The sequence below is a fragment of the Pantherophis guttatus genome, chromosome 8 (genome assembly GCF_059756535.1).
Source record: "Pantherophis guttatus breed Tessera chromosome 8, ASM5975653v1, whole genome shotgun sequence".
Taxonomy (NCBI): Eukaryota; Metazoa; Chordata; class Lepidosauria; order Squamata; family Colubridae; genus Pantherophis; species Pantherophis guttatus.
In genome coordinates, this window is record NC_142070.1 from 26,515,821 (window position 1) to 26,530,017 (window position 14,197).

Consider the following 14,197-nt stretch of genomic DNA (forward strand, 5'->3'; position numbering starts at 1 on the left):
CCAAACAGTGGAAGTCATTCACTGTTCTGGCCTTCCTCATATAGTCCTCAAAAGGATGATTTATTGTACTGTATTTGCTATGAAAAACCAGGAATGAATAGGTATATTTCATTGGGGGACCTCAATACAATGCATAAATTGCACATTTTATTGCACTGTCCAGTGATATAGCAGATATGGTAAAGGATTATATTCCAAGGATTTATATTATTTCAAATTGCCACCAGTTCTATTTGGCTATTCTTCTTCATCAACTCTTAACTTGATGGTTTTCCAAGACAGGAAGCAGGATCGTGTTTCAATGGCTTCAATACAATTTTGCTCATATGCTCAAGTCATTTTTAAAAAAATAATTTTGCACTGAATTTTTATCTGAAACCTTTCATTATTTATCATTTATCATTACTATTTAAATACTGAAGGTTTTCAATACTTAGCCAATTTTTAAAACAAAGTTCAAATAAAGCATCCAATAAAGAATCAAGAGAAAACAATTTATATAAAATAACATTTTTTGTTTCATTTTATTAAAATTTAGTTCAAAACACATTGTTCTGTGAGGTCTGAAATGATAAATTTTCAGGCAACAATAAGCCCACTTAATGACCTTTATATTTCACTCAATAGAGTTTCAGCAAAAGAAATGTGCTTCATAAACAAAAAACAAGTTCTTTACAAAAATATTTTTTAATGCTAGATAAAACTGGGTGAAAGGACATCTTATTCTTATTTATGATCAAATTTCTACACTGCCCATTTCACTTGAATAACTCTAGGTGGTTTAGAAATAAAAATCACACATTAATGTAAAAGCATAATTAAAATCAGAATTAAAAACAGTACTAAAAATGTTTAAAATTAAAAGGTTAAAAAGTTAAAGAGGTGGAGAGAGTGCCCTTAAGCTACCAACCACTCTTAAAGTGGCATATCCTTCTTAGATGCCCATGCCAGTTGGCAGAGCCACTCTTGATGCTCTTGTAGAAGGCAATAAGAGAGAGAGAAAGATATCCATATTTATTTATTACAATTACTTAACAGCAATTATATATTTTTTGTTTAGTGACCTCTTTGTCTTTATTATATTTGTAGTAAATCAGATAGCCTGAAAAATTACTATAAACAGATTTTCAATATAAAATATGTACCCATTTTTTTTCTGGCAGATCTCACAGATTTTGAATTATTTTTCAGTTTATATTATTATATTTTCTTTCAACATTTCTGCTTAAATTGTAATGGAATTTTCTTTATTTGAAATATTTTGATCTGTCTTGATAAAATGAGAAATTCACACAAAGCAACATAAATAATTTAAACCATGCAACAGACTATTTCTGATGTAATAATATTGTGGTGGCTGTATGCCTTCTCCTAATTTCTCTTCAGAATAGCTTAAATGTTGCTGCAGAAAACATCCTGGCTATGTTAACCTGGAAATTCTGGTTTAGCTCCAGCTAGAAACCAGGAACTGATCAGAATACACAGCTTACAGTAGTTGCCTTTTATTCCTTACTAGAGTAACTACTGCCAGTGTCAATATTATATGCTATACTTATATAATTTGTGTTGTTCTTCATAATTCTTTCCTCATTCTTAGACAATCGCCCTGAAAAGTCCATCAAATTTGTCTATTCCATAAATAGTTATCAGTAGTAATAAACATGGATTTCACAGAAATACTGTCCAGACATCGTGAACCAGTTACCTAGAACCGTGATGGCGAACCTGTGGCATGCGTGGCACGTGTAGCCATATCAGTGGGCACGCTAGCTCAGCTCTAGTGCACATGCGGGCGCTGGCCAGCTGATTTTCGGGCTTTCTGGGCCCACCAGAAGTAGGAAAACAGGCTGTTTCCTGTCTCCAGAGGGCCTGGGGATGGGGGGGTGGGGAGGCCTGTTTTTCATTCTTACCTGGCTCCAGATCCTGTCTATGCATCTGGGGAGGGTGAAAACAGCCTTCCCCACTCCCTCAGCGGCCCTCCGGAGGCCTGAAATGGCCCATTTCCCAACTCCCGGTGGGACAGGAAGTGATTTTTTTGCTTTCCCCAGCATCCAGAAATTCCTAGAAAGCAGGGCAGGGTGCATAGAATTATGGGTGTGGGTATGCGTGTGCGCTAACTTCTCCTGCCTCCCCCCTTCCTGGCACTTGATGGCAAAAAGGTTAGCCATCACTGACCTAGAATGTACTGGCTTCCCTTATAGATAGGAAATGGCTATTGGTGGTTTGCATACCATGTACAACAACGTGTGTGTGTGTGTGTGTGTGTGTGTGTGTGTTTATAGATTTGTTTATAGGGTTCTCTGGCAATCTCTGTTCCATTTCTTTTCCATCTGGATCATATGACATAGTCTTTAATTTTATATATTTCATGTTATAGGACAAACTGCAAATAGGCAAGTCAACTTACAAATCAAAGACTAAGTAATGAAATCCTTCTTCTGATATGCTTTCATGAAGTCGCACTGTTGAAAGAAGAGAAAGATTTGTCTAGTTTTTTTCTAGGTATTCTTAACTTTATTATCCTTTCCTTCTACCCTTCTGTTAACATATAATATTCTACTCTTTTCCTTGGGTTACATTTTCAGTTGAAAACAATGCCATCACACAAAACAGATACATTTGCAGCATCTTAGCATAATTCTGTTAATAGTATAGATTAACGTCTAATATATTCATATGCCTTCTACATTCATAATTTTTTGCAAATTAAATTTCAGTTTTGATAGCTATGTGCAGGCCCCGAGTAAGTTAATCTATCCATTAAAAGAAAGAAAATATTTTTCCTGAACCCATTAAAGAAAAATCAGCACATACAATGTTTCAAGTGTCAACAAATACTGGGTACCAAACAGAATAAACTGAGCAATTACTCTGAAAATGAATATATGCAAATGAAATAATACAATAACCAAGACTCGTTCTCTTTCACAGACTTCATAATCTATCAAAAACATTTTGTTCTACCTAGAAAGGAATAGATACGGAACTCAGAATAGTTTGTTTCAGGTGAGGAAACCAGTCAGTGGATGGTAGTTAATATTGACCAAAGATCTACTGTACAGAAAGGTAGTTTTAATCATACATTTCCATTTTTCAACTTCAAGCTTGAAATGACTTGGTTCAAAACATATTTCTCAGAACTGAAACCAAAAGTCTGACCTTCCAAGGGAACAATTAGTTTTATCAAGTATCCATTTGACTCATAGGTAGAAATGCAGACATTTCACTTACAAAAAAACTCTTGTATTTAACTGACTACTTCTTTATGGTCAGTGGAATTTATGCAATAGCAGAAAATAATTTTGCTTTCTTGAAAACTGGACCTGCAATGCATTCATAGCCATTACCTTCCCATAATGAATGATTCTTCAATTTGGCCACTGTTAACTGCCAGTTTCATATCCAGCACTTGATGGTCTTTTAAACATCACCACAATCATTACACCTCTTCAGTTATCCATATTCATACTTCAGAATAGGTACTATTTTGTTTCAGAAAATAACACTGCATTTTAAAAGTAAAAATAAAACACTGCGAACCTGTAACTTATATTTAACCACCTCCTCCCAACTATACACATTTTTTTAAAAGGAAGAGAAAGAAAGATACTGTGGCAAGCACTGTAGGTTGGACTTCTTTGCTTTCACCCCCATCACTTTGAATTATCATTTAGGTCCCCAACTATACTGAAATCCTGCCTTGAATACAGGCATATTTTTTAGAATTTAGAATTTTTTTAGAATTAGAATTAATCAGAATTTCATGCAATATTTGACAAATGTTTTCTTGTTAATGCATTTTAACACAGATTCAGCAAAACAAGAACAGGTGTAGAGAAAGAAAATAAGGATAACCAGGAGATTTTATAGGGTGAGTCTGAGGGAACAAGGTATGTTTACTCTTTAAAAATATTTAATAGTAGATCAGTTTAGGAGGAACTATAGAGGAACCAATTGGGAAGGTAGTGATAACTTCCCCTATAGACTGGATGAGGATGCTAGACAGCCATCCATTCAAGATGTTTTTGTTGAGATTTCAGTACTGAAAAGGGGTTTGAAATCAATAAACTTCCAAGTGCTTCAACGATCCTCTAAAAGGATGCAAATTATCAGATGTCTGCAAGGGATATAAATCCTTCCATTCCCCACTATCCGGTCAGAGCGAAACATCTTCAAAAGAAAAACAAGAAAGTCCAGTTGTCTCCTGAAAAAGCACCTTTAGGACCTGGATGACTGAGAATCTCTACAGACTTTGGGAATCAATAGCGCAAATAACTTCCTCAGTGACTGCATGATTGTATGGACATGTGAAAACACAACATAACAACAGACTTGCCTTTGGTTAGATGGTCTGCTATGCAAATCTGATTAATAAAGAAAAAAAATCAATACTGTGTTCTCCCATTATTTTTCTATTGTGAAAGTTTTAAAGGGGGCCCTTTAAAATGCATATATGTTGAATCCAAGAATGCTATTATATTAGTGACAAGCTTCTAATACTTATTTTCCATCCTTGTGTGCAAAGGCAAAATCAATACTGATTCTGCTAAAACAAGGTGCTGCACAATTCATTACCGCTCCATTATGCTAACTGTAACCGATGCTAGTTGTTCCTTTAGCCCCTGCATCAATATTAATGGTAACTTTTCTATATATTTTTTCTACTAGCCTATACAGCTTTATTTCGTGGTAATAAACCTTAAAGACTATGAAAATTTTAAAACAATGACAAAACAATTAGCACTTTTTATCTTGCCTTTTGAAACAAGAAAGCTCTTGTGTAAACTAATGTTTTACATTTCATTAAGCTTTAAAATTTATTTTCCTTTTTTCTGCTCATTATGTTTTAAAAATAAATGTATACCAAAATAAGGGCTTGGGCATTGTCTACGAGCATTCCATTTTAAGTTGCTAATGACGTAATTTATATTATTAGTGTAACTAAAGAAACTATAATAGTAAAACCTTAAAAAAAAACAAGCATGGATATAAATGATAATGTAAAGGCAGTGACGAAGTTCAGTTCCTATCCTAAAGTGTTATGCAGTGGGTTTACAAATGAGATTTCTCTAACATTGGGCTGTAACCAACTATCTTATTTATTTTTTTAAAGGATGCTTTTGGGGTTTACATTAGGTTGAGAGGCTTTTGTTTAAAAAAGTTCTGATGATGATGGAGTCTACAGTTTTTTGCCTCGCTGAATGCTTGCTTCCTTTTTATTTGCTTTTTATAATTAAAAGAACCTTTAAAGCATTAATTCAGGTTAGACAACTGGATAAATAGTCATGCTACTGCCTACACATTCCATATTGCCTGTAACTGCTTTACTATATGGAATACATTCAGATGTCAGAGAGAAAATGGAAAGAAAGAAAAGGGGAAGGAGGTCAGAAGAAACAGTATTTGAAACAAAAAGGAAGGAAATGATTGCTGCTATATTTGGCACTATGCTTCCAGTTGTCAAGACTGTGCAGTCAAGTTCTACACAACTTTGTTAGAAACAGAAATGTTTCATTATCCTAGTAAGGGTTCCTAAAATCAGTCAAGCTGATGGCTGGCAGAAGCAATTTTCAATTTTGATTAATAGAAGACAGAGCTGATGTTAGCACCTTCAAACCATTTCCAATTCTGCATCTTCCACTGATCAATACTGATCAATTCACGAGGCCATCACTGTGATATCCTTCAAAACAGAGGACATATACTCTGTTTGAAATTACATTTCCCTAATTAACACATTTACTAGAAACATGGTATATTTATTTCTAACTTCAATTAATCAGTTAACCGAATACCATTATTCGGTTCCTCACTAAATCTGTTTTACTTAGTCATCAGAGATGAAAACAAAGGCAACTTCTGAATACTTTATTAATTCAAAGATCTAGCTACCTGAATTTCACAACAAAATTCCTTTATTTCAGGCTGATTTTAATTTTAAAAACAAATAATCTATTATTATCTGACAGTATTTCAGATAACAGTATAAAGGTAAGAATATGATACAGTATAGCCAAATGAAAGCAGGTTGAAACAGGAGATTCTAAAAGGAATATATGTATATATATTCTCTCTCTCTCTCTCTCTCTCTCTCTCTCTCTCTCTCTCTCTCTCTCTGTGTGTGTGTGTGTGTGTGTGTTTGTGTAGATAGGTAGATAGATGGATGGATGGATGGATGGATGGATGGACAGACATGATAGATTTAAAGGCTGTTTGAAATCAGAATGACTGGAAGGCGTACATTTTAAAAGAATAAAAATAATAATAAAAACCGTAACTGGGCAAGACAACTAAATATGCTTCAAAAACTGTATCTGGAAGGTTTGTTTATTTGTGTCAGAAGCATCACAATTAAAAGAAAATATAAAATACAAGATTAAAGCATGACAAGTTAAACAAATCTTGCTCAGAAAATAGCAACATTAATTGTGTTCTGCCATCCTGCCATGAGGGCCTCAAGTGTACACTGACCAGGACACAAAGGTACCGTATTTTCCGGCGTATAAGACGACTTTTTAACACATGAAAATCTTCTCAAAAGTCAGGGATCGTCTTATACGCCGGGTGTTGTTCTCCTGTAACCAGGCAGACCAGCCCGAAAGACTCTGATGAGCCTTAAATGGCTCTGGGATGGCTAATCAGGCAATTCAGCTGGGATCGCCAGAGCCCAGAGCCGTGTAAAAGGAAAAAGTTTTCCCCCTCCAGCTTGCTTACCTTAGCTGCTAATCGCAACGCTAGCCTTGCTTCGCTGCCTTGCTTCGCTTGCCTGAATCGATTCCATCAGCAAGCAATTCTCTGCCTGCAATCAAGCAGGCAGGAATTGTGGACTTCAACTCAGGCATTAGGAAGGTTGAGAGGAATTTTGGGAGTTGAAGTCTACAAGTCTTAAAGTTGCCAAGGTTGGAGACCTCTGTTCTATTGGGTAAGTTTTTTCCCCCTTTGGGAGCTTTAAAAAAAATAGTTAATTGGGTTTTTTTTTAGTTGTTCTTTTTTAGACCTAGCCATTTAAAGTTTAGGAAGTTTTAAATTTAGTTTTCATATAAAAATAAAAATAAAATAATATTTGTGCAGCTTTCTGAGATTTAGTGTGTTTCTGTAGTGTTTCATTCTAACTACACAAACACACAAAATCTCACAAAGCTGTATGTGGAATTTTGTGTGTGTAAAGTGTGAAAGTTGTTTTTTGGGGCTTTTTGTGGCTGTGTGAGGTTCCTGCTTGTTGCAGGGGCCATTTTGGGTCTAGCACAGCTGATTTTACATTGTGGTGAGCCAGTTGATGTTTTTTAATTTTTATTTGGCATGCGTTGGAAGAGGGGTAGTCTTATACGGTGAGTATAGCCCAAACCCTATATTTTAACAGGAAAAGTCGGGGTCGTCTTATATGCCCAGTCGTCTTATATGCCGGAAAATACGGTATACATATGTGTTATTGTCTGCGTGTCACCATAATTGCAAAGGGCAGAAGGCACTGGATAGCCCCATTTCTTCAGGGTGTCTCTGGGTCTGGGGCAAGGGTGAAATGTAAAATCTGTTACTACCGGTTCTGTGGGCGTGGCTTGGTGGTGGTGGGGTAATGTGACTGGGTGGGCGTGGCCAACTTTTTAAAAAAAAACTTTTCAAAGCATTTTTTCTAATGCTTTGAAAAGCCTCTCTGCCGATCAGGGAACTCAGCTGGGATCATCAGAGACTTTTCAAAGCATTTTTTTTACCACCTCTTCGGCCAAGAGGTCACAGAAAAAAATGCTTTGAAAAGCCTCTAATGATCCCAGCTGAGCCATGCGATCATCATATGCTTTTTTTTTTTACTTTTAAAAGCATTTTTTCATCAGATGAGGTTGTAGAAAAAATGCTTTTAAAAGTAAAAAAAAAAAAGAAGCCTCTGATGATCGTGCGGCTCAGCTGGGCATGGTGGGGGGGGCAGGGATTTTTGCTACCGGTTCTCCGAATCGGTTCGGACCGAATCACCCCCCGCCATCGCTACCAGATCGGGTGATCCGGTCCGAACTGGGAGCATTTCACCCCTGGTCTCAGGTAGATGAATAGGGCCTCCCCAAAGAATGTGTGCTGTTAACACATTCAGGCGTCCCCTGGGACAACAGTTTATAGCTGGCTAATCCTTTCTAAACAAAAGAATCTGAAGCATAGCGAGATGCTCATTTTCATCTGTGACACTGTGTGTACCTAGAAGGTGACCAGCAACTAGTACTAGTCCTGTTGGATTTTGCACCAGCTGTAATTTCCAAGTCATCTTCAAGAGTACCCCATTTCCCCCACAATAAGACATCCCCTGATAATAAGCCCAATCGGGCTTTTGAGCGCATGGCAATAAGGCCAAGCGCTTATTTCAGGGTTCAAAAAAATGTAAGACAGGGTCTTATTTTTGGGGAAACACGGTAGACTCATATAGTTGCAATAGTCCAATCAATATGGTGATTAAATCATAAATTACTATCTAGAGGGCCTCCCAATCCAAGAACATGCATATTAACTAGAGCTTTACAATATAGCTGTCACATGTTCTTCAAGCAGGAGTTCCAAGTCTAAGAGTATCCCCAGATTGGACACCAATCTCATTCAACTCCATCTAAGATTAAAGCTGGAAAGTCAACTTAGAAGGCCCAAATATCGACAGCCATTCAGTTATATTAGACTGCGAGTCATTTGATGGATACTAATCCTGATCCAAATACTGCTTAATTAAAGAATAATTTCAAGCATCAGCAAAGGAAAATTTTCTGGCAGTGTCATGTGCACTTTTAGCTGAACTACACTGGCATGTAAATTGCTTTGCATTGGAGGTAGAATCCAAGAAAAGCAATCTTATTGTAGCCAGAAAAATGAGAGCCGTTATTCTCCAATTACATATATCGAATTGTGTCTGACACTTCTTTTACTTGACATATGTGGGCCTTGAATTCTATGTGCACACAGAAGTAATTGTATAGCTTTCAACCATTTCATTACTCCTTTAACTTAGGAAAAATGAAGTATCGCAATGGTATTTTAATATAGTTACCTAAAAGAATGAAATCCTGAGTATAATGCAACCTTCATATTGTGAATGATAACCTATTTAACCAAGGTGTGTTAAGTAATGATAGCTTGCATGTTTTGCAAAGTCTGATAGCTAAAACCTGCAGGGCCAGACGGAAAGAGCTGTAGACCAAACAAACCTGTTATGAAAACACTGTGACGTGTCACCTTCTCGCATTCTAAGCAAAAAGAGGGCCAGAAAGAGTCTAGGATTTAAACCCCTGTTGGCACACATGTATATAGGTAGTCCTCAACTTATGATTACAACTGAGCCCAAAACATCTGTTGCTAAATGAAACATTTGTTGAGTGAATTTTGCTCCTTTTATATGACCTTTCTTGCCACAGTTGTTAAGTGAATCACTGTAGTTGTTAAGTTAGTAACACGGTTGTTAAGTGAATCTGGCTTCCCCATTGACTTCGCTTGCCACAAATGTGATCACATGACCTCTGCAACAATCATAAATATGAGACAGTTGCCAAGCATCTGACTTTTGATCATGTGACCATGGGGCTGCTGTCACAGTCATAAGTGTGAAAAATGGTCATAAACCACTTTTTTCAGGGCTGTTGTAACTTCAAATGGTCACTAAATGAACTGTTGTAAGTCAAGGACTACCTGTACACACAAACACACATATTTACCCTTACTCAAACACACACACATGTTAATATAGGAAATCTTTTATTTTATAATCATCTGCATATACTATATATAGCTTTGAGTTTATAATAAAGCTATTATTTAAATTTATTTATTTATTTATTTATTTATTTGTTTATTTATTTGTCATATTTCTATGGGTGGAACATATATCTATATATTCATTTTTTTAAAAAATACAGTTAAAATATAAGACAAACACAAAAAAAATTGAAAAAGTAAAAAGAGAAGAAAAGAAGAAAAGAAGTGAAGGTACAAAAAAGAAAAAGAATAAATAGAAGAAGACTGACTTCGGTATAGATAGGAGTAAAAACTCTTACTCTTGTAGTCTGATATAATTCTAATCATCAAAGCCCCAAATTAACTTTTCATTTCTTTCAGGCGCTTGCAAAAATGGATTGAATCCTTTACAATTTCCAAATTTACAGACAAATGAAAGTGTAATAAAAATGTGCATTTTCCAAATTAAATGATGTGATTACTCAACTATCTTATCCTTATAATAACACATACAATAACGCATAGATTGGCAAAAATTACAAGTCAACATTTTGCAAAACAGCCCCACTAACAGAATTAGAAGAGTGCATAACAGGCAAATAATGCTTAGCTGAAGAAAGACATTGCTATATAGTATATTTCATTATTATTATTTTGAAACATTTTTTTTTGTTTTTATACTTCTATAGTTTGTTTTTTATCATACTGTATAATGTAGTTGTTGTATATTATTTATTTACTGTCTCCAAGTGAATTTTTACTCCTCATGGCTGTTTGAACAAGTCGTTACAAGATTTTTGGTAAAGTTTCTAATGTTTGTCATTATCTTCTTCCTAGGGCTGAAAGAAAGTGACTGGCTGGCTTGGTGCCTAATGCGAAACTCAGTCTCCTGATTTCTAGCTGATGCCTTAATGACTACACCAAACTGGCTCCAGTTGTTGCATAATATTTTACTTAAAAATGGGACATCATGGAAAGGGCATCCCTAGGGTGATCCGGGGTGGAGATATAAAGCTGGGTATCATCCACATATTGGTGATACCTCACCCCAAAACCATGAATGATCTCACCCAGCGGCTTCATATAGATATTAAAGAGCAGGGGGGAGAGAACCGATCCCTGAAGCACCCCACAAGTGAAGGGCCTCTGGACAGATCTCTGACCCCCCGCCGATACAAACTGCAAGCAGCCCGAGAGATAGGAGGAGAACCACTGCAGAACAGTGCCTCCTATCCCCAACCTCCCGAGTCACTACAGTAGGATACCATGGTCGATGGTATCGAATATGAACAGAATTAAATACTGGCTTTGCTATTTCTTTTCTGTAAACATCCAACTGACTTTTAAAAGGATCGTTGGTCTTACCTGATACGTTCCTTCTCGTTGAGTGGAGACAGCAGCCAGCGTGGGTAGTGCCCATCCAATCAGCTTGAAGGACTGAGCCTGCCAATTTTTCTTAGTCCCGCCTCTGTTGCCGGGCAGGCCAGCTTTGGCGAAGACTGGAAGACAGACTCGGTGTGTGGGACAAAGACGAAACCAAAGACAGAAAAACAATAGAAATGCGGAGTCCAGCTTGAAGAAGAGAAAGGGAGGGTCTGGCTGCTGTCTCCACTCAACGAGAAGGAACGTATCAGATAAGACCAACGATCCTTCTCCATTGAGAGTGGAGACAGCAGCCAGCGTGGGACATACCCAAGTTCACTGTCCCGAAGGTAGTGGGGGATCACGCTGGACCGCATTGTCCTCTCCGGCAACCACTCTTTGCAGAACTCGGCGACCAAACGAGGCTTCGGCTGACGCAAACTGGTCGAGTTTGTAGTGTCTGATGAAGGGACTAGGAGAAGTCCACGTGGCCGCTCTACAAATTTCCAGCAAGGAAGCCTGTGTAGCCCAAGCTGCTGTCGTAGCCGCGCTGCGGGTGGAATGAGCTGTCAAACCTGAAGGGCGCGGAAGGGATCTAACATCGTAGGCTGAGGCAATAGTCTGGCGGATCCAACGACCGATGGTTGAAGGAGAGACTTTACTGCCTTGAGAGGTAGGTAAGAAGGAGACAAAAAGCGACTCCGAACGACGGAAGGGAGCCGTCCTCTTCAGATATATTCGCAGAGCCCGCCGGACATCGAGAGAGTGCCAACGACGTTCCCGCGGATGCGCGGGCCGGGGGCAGAAATTTGGAAGGACCAGTTCCTGGGCACGGTGGAAAACTGAGTTGACTTTCGGCACGAAAGTAGGGTCCAAACGGAGCACCACCCGGTCAGCATGGAAAACACAAAGGTCCAAACGAGTGGACAAAGCGGCGAGTTCAGATATGCGGCGAGCCGAAGTGATTGCCACCAGAAAGGCAACCTTGCAGGTAAGAAGTCTGAGACTGGTAGTCCGCAGTGGTTCGTACGGGGAACACGTAAGAGACTGTAAAACCAGAGGAAGATCCCAGGTCGGATAGCGATGCAGAATAGGAGGACACAAATTTTTCGCTCCCCGAAGAAAACGGCGGATCAAGGGATGATGAGCCAGAGATGACAAGGAGCCGCAGGTAAGTACTGATGATAAAGCAGCAATGTGACGGCGGAGAGTGTTGGGAGAGAGGCCCTGGGAGAGGCCCTTCTGTAGAAACATCAGAATATGAATAATTGACGGTTGAAGAGGCGAGATACTGACCTGGCCACACCAGTTGTAGAAACTCCGCCAAGTGGCCGAGTAAATGCGCTCCGTAGAAGGCCGTCGTGAGGATAGCAAAGTATGCGCAACATCTACCTCTCTCAGAGTGCACCGCTCAATCTCCAAGCGGTTAGATTGAGCCAGGCCGGGTCCGGGTGCTGCAGAGCGCCTTGTGAGAGAATATTGTCCGAGAGAGGAATGCGCCACGATGGGGTCACCGATAGGGACACGAGGTCCGCAAACCAGGGTCTCCGAGGCCAATGAGGCGCCACAAGGATCACTTCCGCTCGCTCGGATAGAATCTTGCGGATGACCCTGGGAAGGAGGACCGTCGGGGGGAAAGCGTACAGAAGGCCCGACGGCCAAGAAGTTCGAAGAGCGTCGACACCGGCTGCTCGAGGATGAGGGTACCGTGAAAAGAACAGTGGAAGTTGAGAGTTCTCGTGAGTCGCGAACAGGTTGATCACTGGACGGCCGAAGCGAAGAGTCAGTTCCTGAAAGAGGAGCGGAAGGAGGCGCCATTCCGCGTTGTCTATTTGACGGCGACTCAACCAGTCCGCTTGAACATTCTGCACCCCGGAGATGTGTTCTGCCCGAAGGGAACACAGGTGGCGCTCTGACCAGATCCCCAACACAACTGCCAGGGTTAGAAGAGATTTCGACCTGGTGCCCCCCAGTTTGTTCAAATGAGCCTTCGCGGCGACGTTGTCCGTGAGGACAAGGACGTGGGTTCCGGAGATCAGGTGACGGAATGATTTTAGGGCAAGGTAAACAGCCTTCAGTTCCAGCCAATTGATGGGACGCCGAGCCTCTGAGCGTGTCCAAGTACCTTGAGCCAGTTGACCTTGGCAATGAGCTCCCCAGCCCAGGAGACTGGCATCTGTCGTCACCACCACCCTGGAGGGCTCTAGGAAGAAGCAACCCGCCGAGAGAGCAGGGGAGCGCCACCACCGGAGGGATCTTCGCACCGCAGGAGGAAGAGGGATCGGCTTCGAAGAAGTGCCTCTGCCGGCCTTCTGTAAAGGCAAGAGAAACCATTGGAGTTCCCTGGCGTGAAGTTGAGCCCAGGGAACAATAGCTATTGCGGATATCATTTTACCTAAGAGTTGAGACAAGACATAGGGGGAAACCACCCGGCTCCTTTCAACTCGGGAAATCAACTGCCGTAGACTAACCTGTCTATCGGGAGAAAGAAAAACCTTGCCCTGAAGAGAGTCAATCAGGGCACCCAAGTGTACTAACCTAGTAGAGGGCGAGAGATGGCTCTTCTCCAAATTAACAGAGAACCCGTGAGCCGCTAGAGTCTCAATCGTCAAACGAATATCTAAAGCAGCTTGCTGTAAAGAAGGGGACAACAACAGAATATCATCTAAATAACACAGGAGACGGACTGAACGGAGACGGAGCTGGGCCGCCAAGGCAGCCAACACCTTCGTAAAGGTGCGAGGGGCCGAAGAAAGGCCAAATGGGAGAGCCCTGTATTGATAGTGAACTCCGTCGTAACAAAACCTCAAAAACCGTCTATGGGAAGGAAGGATAGGGATATGAAGGTAGGCCTCTGTTAAATCAATGGAAGAGAGGAGATCGCCCCTCCGAACACCGTCCAGAATAGATTTTAATGATTGCATTTTAAATTTTCGATACACAACGTATCTGTTTAAACGTTTGAGGTCCAGGATGGGACGCCACCCCCCCGATGATTTAGGGACTAGAAACACCCTTGAATAGAATCCCGAGCCCTCCTGACCGGGGGGCACAGGTTGGATAGCCCTGATAGACAGGAGATGCTGAATCGATGAATCCATAAGGGACTTTTTGACGGAATTGCGAGAAATCGGGCAGC

General features: G+C 40.0%; 1 protein-coding gene across 16 annotated transcripts in view; it reads right to left on the bottom strand.

The window, feature by feature from the left end:
* Window positions 1-14,197, bottom strand: part of CAMK2D (calcium/calmodulin dependent protein kinase II delta) — a 147,386-nt gene that overhangs the window by 57,074 nt on the left and 76,115 nt on the right. For all 16 annotated transcript variants that reach the window (XM_060686897.2, XM_034442345.3, XM_087874471.1 and 13 more), the window contains exon 4: window positions 2,408-2,462. In XM_060686897.2, the coding sequence (XP_060542880.1) occupies window positions 2,408-2,462 (55 nt within the window). The remainder of the gene's footprint in view (window positions 1-2,407; window positions 2,463-14,197) is intronic.